General features: G+C 41.9%; 1 protein-coding gene across 4 annotated transcripts in view; it reads left to right on the top strand.

Annotated features, from left to right (window-relative positions):
• NR2C2 (nuclear receptor subfamily 2 group C member 2) overlaps nt 1–22,852 on the top strand; it is a 101,380-nt gene that overhangs the window by 56,206 nt on the left and 22,322 nt on the right. For all 4 annotated transcript variants that reach the window (XM_023250052.2, XM_023250051.2, XM_045051994.1 and 1 more), the window contains 3 exons: nt 17,107–17,307; nt 19,905–20,007; nt 22,616–22,795. In XM_023250052.2, coding sequence (XP_023105820.1) covers nt 17,107–17,307; nt 19,905–20,007; nt 22,616–22,795 — 484 coding nt within the window. The remainder of the gene's footprint in view (nt 1–17,106; nt 17,308–19,904; nt 20,008–22,615; nt 22,796–22,852) is intronic.

The following is a 22,852-nucleotide window of genomic DNA, read 5'->3' as shown; positions in this document are numbered from 1 at the left end:
ATCTTTTGGAGGTAGTTCCATGTAGAAACCGTTCCTTCTTTCTCTTGATGTCTATGGATGCTGCAATGAATAACTTTTTACCTGTTCAATTTAACACTTGCGAGAATACTTCCGTCAGATCAGTTTCTGAGTGTAGGATTCTTGGGACAAAGGATATGTCCGTGTGTAATTTTTTTTTGGCCTATAGTATCATATTAGCTTCAGGTATACAACATAATGATTTGATATTTGTGTAGATTGTGAAATGATCACCATACATGGTTAGAAATTTTTTTCTTGTGTTGAAAACTTTTAAGATTTAGTTTCTTAGCAACTTTCTAGTGTGCAATTCAGTAAACTATAGTCACCATTATGTGTATTACATCTTCATGATTTACTTTGTAACTGGAAATCTGTACCTTTTGTCCTCTGTTGCCCACCCCTGCCCCCTTTGGGCAACTACCAGTCTGTGCTTTGTATCCATTGAGCGTGTGTGTGTGTGTGTGTGTGTGTGTGTGTGTGTGTGTGTGTGTGTGTGTATTTTGTTTTGCTGTGTTTTTTAAGATTCCATAAGTGAGATCATACAGTATTTGTCTTTCTTTGCCTGAGTTATTTCACTTAGCATACTACTTTCAGGGTCTATGTTGTCACAAATGGCAAAATTACATCCTTTTTTATGGCTGAATAGGTATTCATTTGTATATAAATAAATACATATATACATGCACACATATTTACCACATTTTCTTTACCCATTCATCCATCAGCAGACACTTAGGTTGTTTCCATATGTTGGCTATTGTAAATAATGCTGCAGTGAACTTTGGGGTGCATTTTTTAATGTTGTTTCTTCTTTTTTTGAGAGAGAGAGAGAGAGAGAGAGAGAGAGAGAGTGAGCGAGGGAGGGGCAGAGAGAAAGGGAGACACAGAATCTGAAACAGGCTCCAGGCTCTGAGCTGTCAGCACAGAGCCCAACACGGGGCTCAAACTCACGAACTGCAAGATCATGACCTGAGCCGAAATCAGTCACTTAACCGACGGAGCCACCAAGGTGCCCCTGGGGTGCATATATCTTTTTTTGAGTGAGTATTTTTGTTTTCCTTGGATAAATACCCAGAAGTGGAATTGCTGGATTATATGATACTTCCATTTTTATTTTTTTGAGGAACCTCCTTACAGTTTTCCACAGTGGCTGCACTAGTTTATATTCTCACCAACAGTGCATGAGGGTTCCTTTACTCCACATTCTTGCCAACAATTGTTACTGCTTTTTTTTTTTTTTTTTTTTTTTTTTTTTTTGATACTGGCTATTCTGACTGGTGTAAGGGGTTATCTCATTGTAGTTTGATTTTCATTTTCTTGATGATGAGTGATGTTGAGCATTGTTTCAATACCTATTGGCCAACTTTCTGTCGTCTTTGGGAAAATAAGTAACTATTCAGATCCTCTGCCCATTTTTTAAAGTTTGCTTTTGCTGTTGAGGTGTTTGAGTTCTTTTTTTTTTTTTTAAGTTTATTTATTTTGAGAAAGAGAATGTGGGGAAGAGGCATGGAGAGAGGGAGAGAGACAGAATCCCAAGCAGGTTCCACACTGATAGCACAGAGCCCAACATAGGGCTTTAACTCACGAACTGCTAGATCATGACCTGAGCCAAGATCAAGAGTCAGATACCTAATCGACTGAGCCACCTAAGCACCCCCTAGTTCTTTATGTATTTTGAATATTAACCCCTTAACAGATACATAATTTACGGATATTTTCTCCCATTCAGTAGTTTGTCTTTTCATTTTGTTGATGGTTTCTTTTGCTGTGCAGAAGCTTTTCAGTTCCATGTGGTTTGATTTGTTTATTTTTGCTTTTGGTGTCAAATCCAAAAAATGGTCACCAGAACTGATGTTGAGTTTACTATTTTTTTAATGTGTTCTTCTAGGAATTTTATGGTTACAGGTCTTACATTCAAGCCTTCAGTTGATTTTGAGTTGACCTTTGTGTATTGTAAAATAATGGTCCCATTTCATTCTTCTGCATGTGCCTATCCAGCTTTCTCAATATCATTTATTGAAGAGGCTGTCCTTTCTTTCCCCATGGTATATTCTTGGCTCCTTTGTCATAAATTAATTGACCATATATGTGTGGGTTTATTTCTGGGCTGTCTTCTATTCCATGCATCTGCATTTCTGTTTTTATGCCAGTACCATACTGTTTTGATTATTATCGCTTTATAATATAGTTTGAAATCAGAGAACATGATGTCTCCAATCTTTTCTCAAGATTGCTTTGGCTATTGGTCTTCTGTTATTGTGTAAAAATTTCAGGATTGCTTTGTAATGTTTCTGTGAAAAATGTCATTGGAATTTTGAAAAGAATTGTATTGAATCCATAGATTGCTTTGGGTAGTGTAGACATTTTAACAATATTAACTCTTCCAATTTATGAGTGCCAAGTATCTTTCTATTTATTTGTGTTTTCTTTAGTTTCTTTAATTAATGTCATAACAGTTTTCAGTGTGCAGATCTTTTACCTTCTTGGTTGAATTTATTTCTAGGTTATTTTATTCTTTTTGATGTAATTGTAAATGATTGTTTTCTTAATTTCTCTTTTAGATTGCTTGTTATTAGTGTATAGAAACACAACAGGGGCGCCTAGGTGAGTCAGTTGGTTAAGCGTTCAAGTTCAGCTCAGGTCATGATCTCACAGTTTGTGGGCTCAAGCCCCACATCGGGCTCTGAGCTGACAGTGCAGAGCCTGCTTGAGATTCTCTCTTTCTCCCACTCTCTCTCTGCCCCTCCCCCACTTGCACATGCACATGCATTCTGTCTCTCTCAAAATAAACTTAAAAAAAAAAAACACGACAGGGGTACCTGGGTGGCTCAGTCGGTTAAGCATCCCACTTCAGCTAAGGTCATGATCTCACAGTTTGTGGGTCTGAGCCCCGAGTAGGGCTCTGTGCTGACAGCTCGGAGCCTGGAGTCTGCTTCAGATTCTGTGTCTGTCTCTCTCTGCCAGTCCACCACTCACACACACGCTCTGTCTCTTCATCTCTCTCTCTCTCTCTCTCTCTCTCTCTCTCTCTCTCTCTCAAATATAAATAAACATTAAAAAGTTTTTAAAAAACAGATTTTTATATGTTGATTTTGTATCTTGCAACTCTGCCAAATTTGTTTATTAGTTCTAACAGTTTTTTGGTGGAGTCTTTAGGATTTTCTGTGCATAATGTCATGGCATCTGCAAGTAGTGATGACAGTTTTATCTCTTCCTTTTCAATTTGAATGCCTTTTATTTATTTTTCTTGGTTAATTGCACTGGCTAGGACTTTCAGTACTGTGTTGAATAAAAGCAGCGAGAGTAGGCATCCTAGTCTTATTCCTGATATTGGAAAAGCTTTCAGCTTTTTGCCTTTGAGTATGATGTTAGCTGAGTATCCATGTGTAATTTTGACAGTTGTTGCCAAACTGCCTTCGAAAGAGGTTGTGCCAACTTATACTCCCACCAGCCCAATATCAGAGTGCCCATTTTTCCACACACTCAACTGTATATTATGCTATATATACTGTTTAATCTTTTTTAGTTTGCTAGGTGAAATATCACTACTATATAAGTTTTGTGTTTCTATTACTTATTCATCTAAAAATATGTAATGAAAACTGTTGTGTTTTTATCACTGTCGTGATACTCAAATTTTATATAATCGTAAATAAGAAATTACTTTTTTACCCGTCTTTCTCCATATCTCTACTCCATTTACTTTTCAACCAATAGGTTTCTTGAAAATTATGTCTAATTTTATTATCATTATCTTTTACATTAAAGTATTTTACATATACATAAAAGTATAAAGTATAAAGATACATATATTAAGATATTAGGCTTTTCTAGAATCACTTTTCTGAAATATCTAAAATCAATCAGCTAAGTATCTGTTTAATAGGATTAATATTCAGAAAACTTAGAGGAAGTAATTTATAAAAACCGAATATAATATGTAGCCAGACTGCTAAATGTTGGAGTTCCTCAGGATTGCATTCTGGTCCCACTTTCTCCCCTCTGTATTTTCTCTGAACCCATGGCTTAAATACCATTTTATGCTAGTGACTCCCAAATGGATGTCTATGGCCTAGACCTCTGCTATGACCTCCATTTAGTTCAAAATACTTTAAATTTTTATTGCTGCTACTTTGACCCATGTGTTATCCAGAAGTGTGTTAATTTCTAAATATTTGGGAATTTCAAAAACTTTTTATTAATTTCTAGTTTAATCAGTCTAGTAGTGACCTAGAACATACTTTATGATTCCTATTTTTTCTTAAGGTATATTTTATGGCCCAGAATGTGATGTATATTATTGGATATTCCTTGCAAGCTTGAGAAGAATGTGTATCCTGCTGTTGTTAGATGGATTATTTTATAAATGTCAGTTATATCAGGTTGATTGATAGTGTTGTCCAAGTCAACTATATCCTTATTGATTTTTCTGCCTGCTTAATCTACCAGGTGCTGACAGGGAAGCAGTGACATCTCTACAACTATAATAGTTGATTTCTCTCTTTCTCCTTGGCAGTTTTACAAGTTTTTGTCTCCTGTCTTTTGATGCTGTCTTGTTAGGTGCATACACATTTAACATTGTTATGTATTTGTGGGGAACTGACCCATTTGTCAACATGTAATACCCCTCTTTACGCGTGATTTTTGATTAATGATAGCATGATGTCTTTTCTCCATCCCTTTACTTTTGATCTGTGTCGAGGGTTTCCTGTTGACAATGTATAGTTGGGTCTTCTTTCTCTATCGAAATGAGTCTTTGTCTTTTAGTGGTCTGTGTAGACCATTCACATTTAAAGTGGTTCTGGATATACTGTATTTACATTAATGTCAACCATGTTTAACTATTTTCTATTTGTTGCCAGAGTCGTCTTTTTCTGCCTCATCTGGGGTTTTATCATGTTTGTTTATTTTTTTTAACTTTTTTTTTTTAACGTTTATTTTTGAAAGACAGAGCATAAGCAGGGGAGGGGCAGAGAGAGAGAGAGAGAGAGAGAAGGAAACACAGAATCTGAAGCAGGCTCCAGGCTCTGAGCTGTCAGCACAGATCCCTATGCGGGATTCGAACTGTGAGATCATGACTTGAGCCGAAGTCGGACACTTAACCAACTGTTAAGGGGCACCAACTCAGGTGCCCCTATTTATTCATTTTTGAAAGAGAGAGAGAGAGAGAGAGCAAGGGAGGGGCAGAGAAAGAGAGGGAGACAGAATCCCAAGCAGGCTTCGCACTGTCAGCTCAGAGCCCAATGCAGGGCTTGAGCTCAACAACCCTTGAGATCATGACCTGAGCTAAAACCAAGAGTCAGAGGTTTAAGGGACTGAGCCATCCTGGGGCCCCTGCCTTATTTGGTCTTGATTGGGCAATTTAGTTGATCCCTTTTATCTCTTCTCTTAATATATCAAATGTACATCTCTACAGATGTTTTTAGTTGTTGCCCTAGAAGTTTACAGTAATTATTTTAAGCTGATATAAGCCTACCTTCAAATGACATTATTCTGTTTCACATGTAATATAGGTTTCTTATAACCATGTTCCCAATTCCTCCTTCCTGTCCCTTGTGGCATTGCTGTCATTCATTTCACTTATCCACATGCTGTAATCACATAGGACATTGTTATTATTATTAATTTAGACAATTATTTTTTAGATCAATTAGGAATAATAAGATTTTATTTTACCTTCACTTATTCCTACAGCAGTGCTCTTCCATTCTCTAAGTAGATCCAAGTTCTAACCTATATCATTTACTAACTAAAGAAAAGCTTTTAATATTTATTGGGCAGGTTTGCTGGTGATGAATTTTCTTAGTTTGTGTTTGAGAAAGTATTTCTCCTTGACTTGTTGGTTGTTGTTTTTTAAAAATTATTTTTAGTGAAATTCATAGGACGTAAAATTTAATCATTTTAATGTGAACAGGTCAGTGGCATTTAATACATTCTCAGTGTTGTACAACCACCACCTCTATCTAGTTTCCAAACATTTTCATCAGTCCAGAGTAAAACCCCTTACCCATTGAGCAGTTTCTCCCTGTTCCTCTTTCCCTGTAGGCCCTTGAGACCACCAGTCTACATTCTATCTCTATGGACTTACCAATTTTGGATATTTCCTATAAATGGAATCACACAATATGTGACCTTTTGTGTATAGTGTCTTTCACTTAGCCTGATGTTCATTTATCTGTGATGTAGCATGAATCTGTACTTCATTACTTTTTATGGCTGAATAACATCCCAATTTATGGATAGACCACAATTTGTTTATCCATTGTTTCTCTATAGGTGAGGTGTTTCACCTCCCCACCCTACCCCACCACTCCAGACTTCTCTCAGTATTTTCTCTTTGTCTTTGGTTTTCTGTGGTTTGAATATGTTGAGGAAATATAGTGAGAAGAAACAAAATCTTCTCCCAATCCAGAAAACTCCCATAAAGGTAGAAGAGAGAAACAGGAGTTTTTTTCCTTCTTTTTTTTTTTAAAAGATGTTATTTTTAAGTAATCTCTGTACCCAGTGTGAGACCTGAACCCCCAACCCCAAGATCAAGAGTTGTGTGCTCCGCTGACTGAGCCAGCTAGGTGCCCCTTTCTCCTCCTCCTCCTCCTCCTCCTCCTCCTCCTCCTCCTCCTCCTCCTCTTCCTCCTTCTGCTTCTCTTCCTCCTCCTCTTCCTCTTCTTCCTCTTCCTCAGTAAACATTAAATCAGAATGTAATGTGCATTATAGGCAATCTTCTAAGAAATTGCAAAGATGGAAAGGAATTTTACTCATTTGTAAGCCAAGCGTGTACAACCCATTACATACATGTTTTTAAGATCCTAACTTTATCATGGAAATTGTGGAAACCACTTTATTGAGGAAGGAGAAGGGGGAAAGGTTGTTAAATCTTTATGATGGGAGGTAGTTTGCAAATAGCAAGGTGCCCACCAAGTTAGGTCCTTACTCTCCCAGAGGCCTAGGAGGTAAGGGAGTTGTCTTCAAGTTTGCATTTCGAAATGGTGGCTCCCAGATCCTTGAGAACACATTCCTGAGTTGTGAGACTGGCAAGAGGCTCCTCTAACCATTATAAAGATTTACATACATATGAAAAGGACAGAGAAGGAGTTCTAAAAGGAAGGGGAAAGAAATTTCTTCCTTTATTTTTCACAGAATTAAGCCTCTTGTCTTTAATCTGTATTTGGCCTTACAAGTAGGATTTGTCTAGATATAGTATTTTAGTATTTATTCTGCTTGTCATTAATTTTAGAAAGTTCTCAGCCACTATTACTTCCAGTATTTCTTCATTCTCCTTCTGGTATTCCAGTTATGTATATGCTGTATCTTGACATTGTCCCACAGTTCTTGGATACTCTGTTCTGTTTTTTGTTTGTACGTTTTGTTTTGTGTTCCTTCATTGCTTTTTGCCTTTGCATCTCAGTTAGGGATGTTTCTGTTGACCTATGTGATGCAGTTTTGGAGGGGGGTGAGGCAGGGGGTGTCCAAATTGACGGCCAAGAAAGAATTCTTGAGATGTCTTTGATGCAAAAAAAGTGATATTATTTTTTATTTTTTTTAATGTTTATTTATTTCCCAGAGAGAGACAGAGCATGAGTGGGGGAGGGGCAGAGAGAGAGGGAGACACAGAATGAGAAGCAGGCTCCAGGCTCTGAGCTGTCAGCACAGAGCCTGACGCGGGGCTCCAACTCTCGAGCTCATGACCTGAGCCAAAGTCAGATGCTCAACCAACTGAGCCATCCAGGTGCCCCAAAAAAGGTGATATTATTAAAGCATGGAGACGGGACCCATGGGCAGAAAGAGCTGCCCTGCGATTGTGAGGAGTGACTGATTATATACAGTGCTATGGAGTTGGGGGAGGGTAAAGGCAAAAGGGAGGCCTTGCTATTGTCAAGTTAAGGTTGTTTTCCCTCTAGTAAGACTGGACAGAGGGAGTTTATTGGAGGAATGTTTTACTCTGCCTGCCTCAAGTATTTGTCAACGAACTGCAAGTTATAAGGAAATTTAATTTTATCTACATTTCCTTCTGCCTTTGTTTCCCGTATCACTATCTTTAAGCTCACTGATTCTTTCCTTGGTTGTGTCCAGTCTGCAGATGATCCCATCAAGGCACTCTTCACTTTTTCAGTGTTTTTGAATTCTAGCATTTCCTCCTTTCTGAGAATTTCCATCTTCTCTCCTCTGTTCTTGCATGTTGTCCTTTTCGTCTAGAGACCTTAACATTAATCTTTGTATTTTAAGTTCCTGTTTGGTCATTCCAACGTTTGTGCCCTGAATCTGATTCTGATGCTTGCTTTATCTCTGGATTGTTTTTCTTGCCTTTTGGCATGTCTTGTACATTTTCTTTTTAAAATCAGGTAATGTCTATGTTAGATAATAGGAGCTGAGATAAATGAGCCTATAGTATGGGGATTTATGTTGATCTGGCTACGTGTTGAGCTATGTATGATGTTCTCTGTGGCTATAGGTCCAAAGGCTTCAGATTCCTCTAGTGCCTTTGTCTTGGTCTCTCCTCTTGACTTTGGGCTCCTTGGATACTCTTCTTTAGAGTGTCTATATCTTAAAGCTCTTCCAGCTGTAATCCCCTGTTACACTGGAGCCCTGTTGGTGTGGTGGTAAGGTGGGAGTGCAGAAGCATTCTACAATCTTATAATGAAATCTCAGTATTTTAGTGGGCCTTTGTCCTTGGACTACCTGTAAGAGTTCCTGGACCTAGTTCTAACTTGGGGGCAGGTTGGGAGAAGTCCCACATATACAACACCAAGCAATTCTGACACTATCAATGTAAAGATAGCATAGATTCCACAAACTAACAATTCAACCTGATAGAACTGCCCCCTAGTCCCACCTCAGACATCACTCTCAAGTCCCAGGTTGTTACCTATACCTCTGACTAACCAGCTACAGATTAGAGTTCCAGTGACCTTCTTAGGTTCAATTAATTTGCTAGAGCATTTCACAGAATGGAGGGAAGCACTTATTCATGTGCAGTTTATTAAAGGATACAAATCACCAGCCAGATGAAGAGATACCTAGAGCAAGGTGCCAAACAAAGGAGTTTTTGTCCTTGTGAAACTTGGGGACAGACAGCTTAGTGACACACAAAAGTCTTCTGGTTCCCCAAGCATGGAAGCTCCCAAATGGGCCAAAAAGCTGTTTTCTTGGGTTTTTATGGAGGCTTCATTACACAGACATGATTGATCAAGTCACTGACTATTGACTGATTGAACCTCCAGCCCCTCCCCCAACCCGGAACCTCCAGGGGAGGGGGAAATGAAAGTTCTAACCCTTTCATCCCATGGTTGATCCTTCTGGCAACCAGTCCTTGCCCTGGGGAGGGGTTCCAAAAGTCATCTTCATTAATAACAAGACACTCATTTCACTTTTATGGCTCTAAAGTATTTTCAGGAACTGTGGATGAAGATCACATATATCTGAAAAATATACTTTTGTCATCTGAATGACCAAATATATACTTCTTATAAATCATATTGCAGGCTGTGACCTTGACAAGTGTGTATTAATTTCCTCTACTGCCTACCTCCTTAGATGAGATAAGGGAGCCTGAGGGGCCTGGAGTTGAAGAAATGCCCTCTCCCCAGGTGGGATAGACTCAGGTGTAAAGCCTTTTTCCCCTGCGGAATAGTCATTTGTTTACTTTACAGAAGAAACCCTTGAGTTCATTTTATAAAAATTCTTCCCCTTCCCTTCCAGAGCCACCAGGGAATCTTTCTCATCTTTTCACCTTGGGAACCAAGTGGAATTTCTGGAGCTAAAACCCATGAAAGTATGAGGGACCCTCCTAAGCCTGTGGTACTCAGGAGTTTCTTACTCACATGCTAGTCTGTGCTGAGTCTTCAGCAACCCATTGCAGTTACGTTTTGACTGTTCCTCCAGGTTGGCTTCTGCTCCAGCTAAGCAGATCTCACACTTTGTGAATCCACCTCTCTCCAGATTTTGGAATAGAGTTTGCCCTGCATCCTCAACTTTTCTGATAAGCCCAAGGGAAGTCATTGATTTTCATTTTGTCTTGCTTTTTCTTGTTGTTAAGGTGGAATGATGACTTCTAAGCTGTTTATATTGAAGTTGAAACCAGAAATACACTGTGAGCTCCAAACTCATCTATCTGGTAGTTTACTTGACACATCTACTCGGCCGTCTCCTAATTGGCAGGCTAAAAACAGACTTCTGAATTCCTACCAGCCCTTGCCCTTCCATCATGCCATTGTTCAGGCTAGAAACCTAAGAGTCATTCCTGGCTGTTCATTCTCCAGTCCTTACATCTCCTCCCACCTACACATGCTGTTGCATCTCCCTCCAGCCTGCATCCCGCAGTGGTCCTCTGCTCTCCACAGTCCCACAGCCACTACCTTCTGCTCTCACCTGGGCTTCTCCAGGGACATCCTAATAGTTCCTCAGCTTCTACTTTTCTCCTATATTTTTTTCCATCCAATATATAAGAAGATCTGTTTAAAATGCAAAGCCCATCATTCCCTCACTTAAAATCCTGAATGTGTTTAGAAAACACTGTTTTGTGTTACTCAGGGAGGAAAGCTTTGTGAAATACTTTACCTACCTAAACTTTCTAGAGATTGAATTAGGCTGAATGGAGAATATAGTTGTTTGATCCTTGCCTATGAGCGGTACTAACTTCTCATATGTGTTAAAATTTATTTAATTTTCTTAAATTTTTATTTTTGAAAGAGAAAGCATGCATGTGGGGGAGAGGCAGAGAGAGAGGAAGACACAGAATTCGAAGTAGGCCTGGAGGCTCCAAGCTGTCAGCAGAGACCCTGACACGGGGCTTGAACTCATGAGCCGTGAGATCATGACCTGAGCCGAAGTCAGATGCTTAACCGACTGAGCCACCCAGAACGCCCCTTAAAATTTATTTTTAAGTGAAAGATTGATTTGCCTTTTTGCATAGGTCAAAAAATTTTTAACAGGTTTTTGCCTTTACTTTTAATTATCTTTACTATTGTCCTGCTATTTTTAATATACCCTGACTTGTAACAATCTAACAAATTTTATATAGTTTATATATTTTTAAATGTATGTGTGTGTAAAAAATAGTGTAATGTAAGATAGATATAAAATAAGAAACCTAAAGACTTGGTTTGGGAGGACAGAACCCTTGAGTGGCTCCCATTGTATGTGGAATGAAATCCTGACTCCACGCAAAGCCAGCCCACCTCCCCCTGTAGGGGAGCCTTCATTGTCCATGGACCTGATGTCAATTCTAAGAGCTCCTTCCTCTTAGGGCTTTCCATGTGCCAGAACATTTCCCAGTTCTTGGAACACACTTTTCCCTGAACCTTAATCCGACTCCCTTCTTAGCCTTGAATCTTGTTTTAAATGCCGCCTTAACACAGAAACCTTCCTTGACCTCTCTTTCTGAAAGGTTAAGTGCCTGTGTTTTCTCCTACTCCATCCAGCCAGATCTTTAACCTCATAACATTTATCATAAACTTAAACTGTTCACTGGTTGGTCTGTTTACTTGGTTTTTGCCACTTTCCCACTAAACTAAAAGCTCAGCGAGAGCAAGAGCCATCTCCGTAATGCCTATAATCTAGCAAAGCCCATGGCATAGAGTAGACCCTCTTTGTAAGCATTTGAGGAATGAATGAAGGACTGTAGTCAGTGGGAGAGATTGGATGAAATGAAAGGGATAAGACAAGGCTTCCCAATGAGGAGAGAAGTACGTGAGAGCTTAGAGCAGGAAATACTTTTATCAGGGTCCTCTTATGTTCTGGGCCTTGTACCAAGTGCTTTCACACACGTATTGCTTCACTTTCCTAGGAATCATATAACTGCTCCACAGTGACCCAGTTGGGAAGCAGTAGAATGAGCATTCCATTCACAGCTCTATCTGCAAAGCCCTATTTCAGGATCACAAACTGGTGTTTACAGGACCAGGTGGCAGTGGAAAAGGTGGTCAAGTTGGAGATTAAGGCCAGTCAGAGAGCCCATGACCCATCTGAAGGGGCAGCCACACACAGCCAGCTGATAACACAGGGAACTTAGGTCCAGGATGGCCTCAGCTTCCAGCTTGTCACAAGAACTATAAATCCAGTTTTTATGGTAAATACTCTATCTTCAGGTGTTGGCAACCAGTTTTTTAAAATTTTTAAACTCTGGGGAACGCCTGGGTGGCTCAGTCGGTTGAGCAGCCGACTTTGCCACAGGTCATGATCTCACAGCTCGTGAGTTTGAGCCCCGCGTCAGGCTCTGTGCTGACAGCTCAGACCCTGGAGCCTGCTTCGGATTCTGTGTCTCCTCCTCTCTCTGCCCCTAACCCACACGTATTCTATCTCTGTCTCTCTCAAAAATAAATTAAAAAAAAAACAGTAAAAAATTTAAAAAATTAATAAAAATTTTAAACTCTGGGAGATCAAGCAAAAGTTATCCATTGGCTGGTTTTACCTTTAGGCTATCCCATTTGCAGGTTTTTCTTTACAACATAAATCATGAGCCCAGCTCGGCTGGAACAGAGAGTGGGTAACATGGAGGAGAATGGCAGTAAGTCAGGTCACATTGAGGTCCTTTTAGGGTAGAAGTAGAGAGGGCCTTGGGCCTGTAGAGTATGTAGTCTGCTCTAATAATGTGACATATGCGTTCCTAAAGATTCCCACACTGCCAAATTTTGCAGTAGAAACCATAGGGCTTGTGGGGGGAAATGGCTTAGTGGCATAACATTTAAAAACTGTTGGTGACACACTAAAAAACAGGTATGAACTTAATTTAATGTAAATAGTAGTTTTATATATGTTAAATAGTTAAGAAACACATAATGACCACAATACAATATGGCACTTTACCTTGAAAGATATTGAAGCTTACTTGTGGGGGCGGGGGGTGTGAGAGGATTATAGCTCTTTAATGATTGTGAGTGGGGTGGTCTGAAACTAGGGAAAGCAGCAATACCACATGCACAGAGCTGGCTGTTCCCACTTAGCTCACTTCACTTGGATGTCATTTTCTGGGTGTACACTGTTTCTCAGAGAAATCATGCATAAACAGACAAAAGATTTACATTGTGCCTAGATTATTCCCTAGTATATCTGTCACGTTGAAACAAGTACAGCTTTTCAAAACAAGCATCGTAGCAGTACTGCATAGCCAAGCTGTGGAGGGCCTAAGAGTCACACAGGAAACAAGACCTCCCTCATTACAGTCCTCCCTACCCTCCATTCGTTATTGTTTACAAGCAGAGAGTAGGAACATTTGTTCCAAGTGAAGAGATTAAATAAAGTTTGCTTCTCATATTCATTTCCTAGGGCTGCCATAACAAATTACCACAAACTTGGTGCCTTAAAACAACAGAAATTCATTTTCTTACAGTTCTGGAGCACAGAAGCCCAAAATCAAGGTGTTTGCCAGGGCCATGCTCTCTTTAAGATTCTAGAAAAGCTTCCCTCCATGCCTTCCTACCTAGCTTCTGGTCCTTCCCTGCAGTCCTTGGAGTTCCTTGCTCACAGCTGTACCACTCCAGTCTCTGCCTCCATGGGCACATGGCTTTGTAGTAAAGACACCAGTCATTGGATTTGGGGCCCACCCTAATCCAGTCTGGACTCATCTTCACTTGATCACACTTTCAAAGTCCTATTTCTTTTTTTTTTTTTTTTTTTTTTTTTTTTTTAATTTTTTTTTTTTTTTCAACGTTTATTTATTTTTGGGACAGAGAGAGACAGAGCATGAACGGGGGAGGGGCAGAGAGAGAGGGAGACACAGAATCAGAAACAGGCTCCAGGCTCTGAGCCATCAGCCCAGAGCCCGACGCGGGGCTCGAACTCACGGACCGCGAGATCGTGACCTGGCTGAAGTTGGACGCTTAACCAACTGCGCCACCCAGGCGCCCCAACAAAGTCCTATTTCTAAATAAGATCACATTCATAGGTTCTGGGGGTTAGGACGTAGCCATCTCTTTTTGAGGACACTGGTTCTACCAACAACGCTTCTTCTCCGCCCCTCCACAGGAGATTTAATAAGTCCGCATGCATCCTCTCAATTTTTTTAAGTTTATGTATTTATTTTGAGAGGGAGAGTGCAAGTGGGGAAGGGCAGAGAGAAGGAGAGACAGAATCCCAAACAGGCTCTGCGCCGTGAGTCTGATGCAGGGCTTGAACTCACAAACCAGGAGATCATGACCTGAACCAAGATCAAGAGTCAGATGCTTAACCGACTGGGCCACATGGGTGCCCCTACATCTTCCCAATTCTGTGTTTCCTTGGTTTCATTAAACAGGAGTCTGCCTGCTTGTGTTTGTCAGCGAAGTTTGTGTAAGGGTCACCCTGGGGTTCTTCTGTGACCCTGAACCTTTGGGGGGGAAATAGAAAAGAATAGTTTGAGCTTTAGGATATGTTACATATAGCCACCGAGAGCAGCTGTCCCTGTCTAGACCCCATCACTCCTACGTCCCACCCCTGCCCTAGCTCCATACCTGCCATGCCTCAACCAAGAGGCCTGGGAATAGCAGCAAAGGTAGTAACATGCCCATTACTGTGTCTACTCAGATGTAGAGTGCATCACCTCTGAACGTGTGAAGGACTTCTACTAGCCATACCTTGGTTATAGCTGGTGATTGAAGATCCTTTCAATCACATGACTCTCTCATTTCTTTTTATTTTATTCTAATTTTTTTTTAATGTTTTTATATTTGAGAGACAGAGTGCGAGTGGGGGAGGGGCAGAGAGAGAGGGAGACAGAATTTGAAGCGGGTTCTGAGCCATCAGCACAGAGCCCGACGCAGGGCTCGAACCCACGAATCTTAAGCTCATGACGCTTAACCAGCCGACATCCACCCAGGCACCCTCGTGACTATCTGACTTTGTAACAGGGAAAGTAGTTTAGGAAGGAGATAAGTTTTGATAGACATGAAAAGGAAGTCAAACACTTAACTCCTAGATCTCAAAGTTGTAAGGGCCTTCCAAAGGCCAGCTTGTTACCTTTTAACTAAGGTAGGAGTCCCTTTTGTGACAGCTGAGAGAAGTATGTGTCAACCAGTCTGTCTGTGGTCTTTCAGTTCCTCATTGGGTAGGAAAGGTTTTTGTTTTTTTTTTTAAAGAATTCTTCTTACAAAGTTTTCTATCTCATGTTTTACTTTTCCAGGGGAGTCTCGGTATGTATGCCACAGGAATCTGCCTGTGTAACAGTGAAAGGTACTTCCTTTCATTCTTTGAAATCTTCCTTCTTTATCCTTAAAGATCTTTTGACACGTTAGTTGGAAATGATGATATGCCAGGATTCATGCCCAGCCATCAGCTAAGGATTTGTTCTTGTATCCTGTTCCCAGTCTGCTCTTCTTTCTGGTCTTGAACTTGCTGTGTGCCCTCAGCCTGTGACATACTTTGCCACATTTATGTATGGCTTCCTCTCTTGCTTCATCAGGTGTTTGCTCAACATCACTCCATCAGAGAGATCTTTCCTTCTAACATGGCTCCCCCACCTCCTTTCCCTTGACATGATTTGTCCACTTACTCTGCTTTTTAGTTTTCTTCAAGGCACCTACCAAGCCTGATGCTCCACAATATCAGTGTTCATAGTCTGTTTCCCTTCTAGAAGGTTAACCCCACAAGATAGGAGCTCTGTAGTATTCGTGTCCCTATCCCTAGTACCGAGAATAGTGCTTGCCACATAGTGAACACCTAGTAAACTATATTAGGTAATTGGATCTTTTCTTACCTATGTCATTTGCTTTTGAACCAACCAACCTTATCTAATTTTTCATATTGGATAGTTGGTAAAGGTGTTGTGCTAGATTCTGTAGAAGTTTGCTGTCTGAATCTTGGAATGATGTGTCACAAGGCAACATCTATCAAGATGTGGATACCAGACCTGGCAATAAATACGGTATAGGGAACTGTGTTCTAGTCAGAGATGTAGTACATCTCCGCTTGTCCAAGGCCCAGCCACAACAGCCCCAAGAATCCTGTTTGCTGTGAGGCCCTCCTGCTGTCCCCAAGGAGAAGGTGGGCAGTGCTCCAAGCTGGGCACTCGGCCTAGAAGAAGGCAGGACAGGGAGTAAAACAGCTTCAGAAAATTTCATGAGCAGGAATGAGAAGTCACTCTTGCTGTAGCAACTATTTTTTTCGTAACTGATGCAGTTAAGGCAGGGGCTCTGGGAAGAGGCAGGCTCTGACAGCTGGCCCCCTGAATGGTAGTAGCCTCTGGAGAAATCAGGATCAGGACTTCTCTGGAGTTTATTATGTCCAGGACAAGGATTTTTTTTTTAATGTTTATTTTTTGAGAGAGCAAGAGAGAGAGAGAGAATGCGAGCAGGGAAGGGGCAGAGAAAGAGGGAAACACAGAATCTGAAGCAGTCTCCAGGCTCTGAGCTGTCAGCACAGAGCCTGACTTGGGGCTCGAACTCAGGAATCATGAGATCATGACCTGAACTGAAGTCGGATGCTTAACCGACTGAGCCACCCAGACGCCCCAAGGATTTTTTTTTCTTTTTTTTAGTTAAACCTATCATCTACTATTATTATCTCCATTTCATAAAAGAAAGGGCTTTTCTTTTTCCAGTTTTACTGAAATTATAATGGACACACAGCGCTGTGTAAGTTTACCGTATACATCATAATGCTTTGCCTTACATGTATTATGAACTGATGACCCCTGTAAGTTTAGTTAGCATCCATCGTCTCATACAGATACAGAAAAAGAAAGAAAATATGGTTTATTCCTTGTAATGGGAACTCATAGGATCCACCTTCTTAACAACTTTCAAATACATCATATGGCAGAGTTAGCTACAGTCACCATGCTGTACATCACATCCCCAGTACTTAGTTATCTTACAACTGGAAGTTTGTATCTTTTGACACTCTTCATCCAGTACCCACCCCACACACACCCTAAAGGGCATTTTAATGAAAAACAGGAAGGATATCACCCCAAAATAAAATTAGCTCGATGATCATTTCTGAAAAAACTCATGGTTGTGTTTTGTTTTTCTCATTTCACCATGCACTGGTGAAACTGCATCTTGGACCAGCATTGACTCCAGGACGGCATTGGGCAGTCATCGCTTTGAGCACCACCTGCAAGTACACAAGTCGCATGATGCTCCGTGAGAGCAGCCTCCATGTTGTGTCTTGTAGATTGTGACAGACCAGCAGACAGGACAGAAGATCCAGATAGTCACCGCAGTGGACGCCTCCGGATCCCCCAAGCAGCAGTTCATCCTGACCAGCCCAGATGGAGCTGGAACTGGGAAGGTGATCCTGGCTTCCCCGGAGACCTCCAGTGCCAAGCAGCTCATATTCACCACCTCAGACAACCTCGTCCCTGGCAGGATCCAGGTGAGGCCTGTTGATAGGTATTTGTTTCTGCACTTATTTCTGACCCTTTCTCTGTCTTGGAAGCCAAATCCATCTCTAGAAGTTCCTTTGAGGACCTGCAGGCATGGCAGAGTTATGCTTTGGCTAAAGTAAAAAAACCCGCAAGTGAGGGGCAAGGCCCAGAAGGCAGCCAGCTGTAGTGCTCAGATGGAATGGAAGTTGAGCGAGAAAAAGTCAGTGGCCCACAGGAGACTGGCATGGGCAAGCTGACACTGAGGCCACTAAAGAATCGTTCTAACTAAAGTAAGACTGCACGGTAGTAGTTCTTGGCCCCTGACATTTTAGGGGCACCATCTAGGGCTGACCACAGTCTGGAGAGGACTGACTTGTTCCTAACGCTCACTTCAGCCTCATCCAGGTCATCAGGACTGGTCCCAGCTCTTCATTCTGTCCTAAGTTGCTCCTGTGAACTGCTGCCTCTGGGTCCCTCAGTCACTATCTCCATCTCTGCCATGGTTCTCCCTTTGCTGGCAGGGTGAGATGGGGAGGGGGGCAGATAGAGAAACAAAAAGAGCAAGGGTTTGACGGAAAGCAGAGTTATTGAGAAGCACTGAATGTCCAAGCCTGACACTTAGAGAAGCAAACTCAAGGCCACTGTCTCATGATGGCCAAGCGTGGAACAGATTTAGTGAAAGTCAAGATGGGATCTATGTTTTTGTTTGTTTTTAATTTTTTTTTTTCAACGTTTTTTATTTTTATTTTTGGGACAGAGAAAGACAGAGCATGAACGGGGGAGGGGCAGAGAGAGAGGGAGACACAGAATGGGAAACAGGCTCCAGGCTCTGAGCCATCAGCCCAGAGCCTGACGCGGGGCTCGAACTCACGGACCGCGAGATCATGACCTGGCTGAAGTTGGACGCTTAACCGACTGCGCCACCCAGGCACCCCTGTTTTTAATTTTTTTTTTTTTTTTTTAATTTATTTTTGGGACAGAGAGAGACAGAGCATGAATGGGGGAGGGGCAGAGAGAGAGGGAGACACAGAATCAGAAACAGGCTCCAGGCTCTGAGCCATCAGCCCAGAGCCCGACGCGGGGCTCGAACTCACAGACCGCGAGATCGTGACCTGGCTGAAGTCGGATGCTTAACCGACTGCGCCACCCAGGCGCCCCAAATTTTTTAAAAATTATGGTAAAATATAACCAAAAATTATCATCTTAATGACTTTTAGGTGCCCGGTTCAGTGGCATTAAGTACATTCACATTGTGTAGCCATCCCCACCACCCATCTCCAGAACTCTTTTTATCTTCCCCAATTGAAACTCTGTCCCCATTAAACACTAACTGCCCATTCCTCCTCCCCCAGCCCAGACAACCACTATCCTACTTTCTGTCTTTATGACTTTGGTATTCTGGGGACCTGATGTAAGTGGTGGTATTCCTACAGTACTTTTTCTTCTGCAGTGGCTTATTTTATTTCACTGAGTATAATGTCTTCAAGGTTCATCCATGTTGTAGCCTGTGTCAGAATTGCCTTTCTTTTTAAGGCTAAATAATATTCCACTGTATGTATAGACCACTTTTTATATAGTCATCTGTTGTTGGATGTTTGGGGAGCTTCTACCTTTTGGCCCTTGTGAATAATACTGCTAAGAATCCATGTTTTGAGTGGGGGGGGGGGGTTGGGGGGACTTTCTGCTGTAGAGAAAAATAAGGAAAGGGAATGATTTTTTTTTTCTTCTGATAGAGCTGGGTTCAGGACACAAATTATGTTCAGCTTTCAGAACTGTGCTTTTGAGACACCTCCTAATGCAGTTAGTAAATACTACCTCTTCCTTTCCCAGACTACATGCTGATCATCTGAAATCAAAATTCTTCGCTGCTTATTTAGACTACTCTTTGTTCATGGGAAAGTGGCTGTTGATTTTGTTGCATGTTTTTTAAGAAGTCATTCTATATAATTGCTGTATATATTCCCACCATACAGAAATCATGTTAAGGGTTACAGTTGGTACGTTATTTAATAACAGGTATTTTTCACTTTCTCATATTGATGTCAGTTACAGTATTCTTCCAGATGAGTAACACTGTCACCTAGAAAGTCATGTACAAGTGAAGAAGAAATAACAGTGTTCAGAGGTCACCAGCTGCCTCAAGAAGAGACCTACTTATTTAATTAATAAAGCTTGATTATTTCACTGCCCAGTGTACCTCTCTGCATACTTCTAAGCTGTTTCATGGGAATGGAGAAGCAGCCAGAAAGACCTGCAGTATCTTCATGTTGAGACATCTGCATGTGATTTCCCACGTGGGGCTCTCCATCCTGGGTGGTTGTGCTAGCCAGATAGGAGAATAGACCAGTGAAAATCAATGTCTGACCTTGGACAAACCACACACACCCCCACCCCCTGCCACCACCACCACAGCTGAAGGGCCATAGTCTAGGTGAGCAACAGAGGCATTCTGGATATCCAGCTAAGTGTCAAGTGGGATTTTCCCAGTTCTGCCCAAGGTTCTCCTGCTTAGAAACCCAAGATTAGGAATTTCTAGTTAAACATTACTTTGCTTTAACGATCTGATTTTTAATCAGCACTTTGCTTGTTTCCCAATTCTTCTTAGATCGTCACGGACTCTGCTTGTGTGGAACGTTTGCTGGGGAAGGCTGACGTCCAGCGGCCCCAGGTGGTAGAGTACTGTGTAGTCTGTGGCGACAAAGCCTCTGGTAAGTAATCCTAGATTATAGGTGCACTTCATGGTCCAAAGTCATGAACCAATTGGGGGTGGGGATGGGGAATTACCAGAGAGAGAACATTTTCTGTAGGGTTTGTAGGTTTCAAAACATGAACTCCACTTTTCTTAGTGGGGTAGTAATATAAATAAGCAAACCAACTTGTCAGATTATTAGAATCAAAAGAAAAAGTCAAGGTACTGTTTCTGTGAGTTGTAAATCTTAGTTATATATTTATATACTACTAAGAAAGCAGTTTCTTTAATCTAGGTAATATCAGCACAGTGCTTTGCTATTTCACAAGATGTGTTACTTGTCTATTTCTTCTTCATCATCTTCATCATCTTCTGTCATCCCCTCACTATAACCCAGTGTGGTAACTGCTGTAATGGAGGAGGGAGCATGCAATTCTGGCTGGAGCCCCAGGGTCAGGCAAGGTCCCCCAGCGGCAGTCACATTCTGTGAGACTTGGAGGTTGAGTGTGTATGCATTGGGTAAAAGAGAAGCATTCCAGCTGGTGGGGATGTAATTCCCCACCATTGGGAATTTACATCCCCACCAATGGTTGTAATTTACTCCATTCCAGGGAGTAAACTCCTGAGCCAGGGCCCAGCGAGTTTACTGTCCATACCCATGGTGTCTTTGGGGAAGAACTCGGGCTTCTGTGGTTAGGATGTGAGTGCAAGGAGACTAGAGAAGATGTCTGGCCCTAAAGTTCAAAATTCAGCCTGCTAACACCAGTGAGCTGTAGAAGGTGAGGTGAGCAGGAAGGATGGAGAAGTATTTAGTGAATGTGCTGACAAAACGATCAAAGGATGGACAAGTATTTAATAAGATACTCTTTCAGCTGTGTTAGGGCCATAGGCCTGAGTTTTATGATTGGCTCCACTTTAGTCTATGGTAACAGAATTCCTAGGAACTTTGGGCACTTTGTGATCCTGTTTAAAACTAAAAAAGGATGGACCAAACATCTTAGGAAGACAGCCCAGGCAAGCATCCACAGAGGTCAGAAGCTGCAGTTCCACTCCTAGCTCATGGCATCATTTGCTCTGCCAGGGTGCCTTGCCTCTGTTTCCACCCCTTGTCTTGAACAGGGCAAAGCCCAGCCCATCCCTCCCTTTCTCTGAAGCCAGTGCTGCTTCTGTCTTCATCATCCTTTTGTATAGACCACTATATCCTGTCTCCTTGCTCAGCAGGAAGAGGCATTCTGCAAACTTTTGAACAAATGAATGAAGCATGAACAGAATGAAGAGGCCCACAGAATCTGCTTGGCTTCCCCATTTGTCAGTCTCTTTCTGGGCTTAAAGGAATGGCCTAGTCACAGGCTTCCAGTGCCACAGTCTCCAGATACTAGAGGTCACTCTAAAGTCTAGAGAGGCTAAGGAAATATACTGCAAAGAAGGAAAAGTGATATCTACACAGGAATTTTAGCACTGTTCTTTTTTTGTTATTGTTTATTTGAGAGAGACAGAGAGAGTGGGTGAGGGGCGGGGAGAGAGAATCCCAAGTAGGCTCTGTCCTGCCAGCACAGAGTCTGATGCAGGGCTTGAACCCACAAAACTGTGAGATCATGACCTGAGCCGAAACCAAGAGTCAGATGCTTAACCAACTGAGCCACCCAGGTGCCCCTAGCACTATTCTTAAAGACACAAAATTGAGACCCTCCAAATATACACTTGGAATGGCTCTCCATGTGAGAGCTTAGGACTGTGGGATATTCACTCAGTAGCTGCCATCAGTGATGATCCTTTCCAGCAATGTAGCTATGATACTGGGTTAGAGAAGACCAAACCAGGGGAGTTTCATGGTCAGTCCCAGCTAGGAACAAATGAGGTGTGATGTGTGCGGAAAAACGTGGAGAAATTGGAAGGGTAACTGAGATGGGGGGGCTCTTTTTAATGTCATTAAAAAGTTTGTCATTAGAAGTTAGAAACCCCAAAGTAAACAAGATTAGAAAAAAAGAACCATGTGTAATAAACGCATTTCTAGAACTGTGTTTCCAAAAGGGTCTGAATACCTAACCCAAGTGAGCCACATGACATGCACCCTTCCCTCACCTTGGGCCTACGCAGTCACGGCCCCTGTGCTTCCCCAGGACCCAGGACAAGACTCACATAGAGGGAGTAAATGGAGGAGGAGTAGGACCCTATGTGCTAGAAAAGTCATGCAGGTGTTTGCTGTGTGCCACTGTCAGCAGGATAGGCGCACTGGGTAGTGTCACAAGCCCAGGTCTGCAGAGCCAGGACCAGGTGCATGCACCCAAGTGGACACTGTGGTTCAGCCGTTATCCATGGGCTCCTCCTGCATGTTAGGTCCTCTGTGTACTAAAAGCATTGAGGTCATGCCGTTTACCAGCTGTCACTTAACCTATCTGAGCTCCTGTTTTTCCATCATGACCTCACAGGGCTACTTTAAAGATTATAGGAAAATTATGGGAAGAACCTAAGTGCCATGCTTAATGCTCGGGCCTGTGGCCGTCCTGTGGCTGCCGGTATCTGACACTGTGCCAGTCACCTTGATAGAAGGTGACCTTAGAAACAGGGCCTGTGGCAGATCACCTCTTCTCTTGGTGAATTGCTTCACACACTCTTTCTCCTTTCAGGCCGTCACTATGGGGCTGTCAGTTGTGAAGGTTGCAAAGGTTTCTTCAAAAGGAGCGTAAGGAAAAACCTGACCTACAGCTGCCGGAGCAACCAAGACTGCATCATCAATAAACATCACCGGAACCGCTGTCAGTTTTGCCGGCTGAAAAAATGCTTAGAGATGGGCATGAAAATGGAATGTGAGTAACAATAATAAGAAGCCGCTGAGTTAGCAAGTTGAGAGAAAGTGAAGTTTC

The sequence above is a fragment of the Felis catus genome, chromosome A2, assembly GCF_018350175.1.
Source record: "Felis catus isolate Fca126 chromosome A2, F.catus_Fca126_mat1.0, whole genome shotgun sequence".
Lineage (NCBI taxonomy): Eukaryota > Metazoa > Chordata > Mammalia > Carnivora > Felidae > Felis > Felis catus.
The sequence above is the reverse complement of the archived record's forward strand: the minus strand, read 5'-3'. Positions and strand labels throughout refer to the sequence as shown.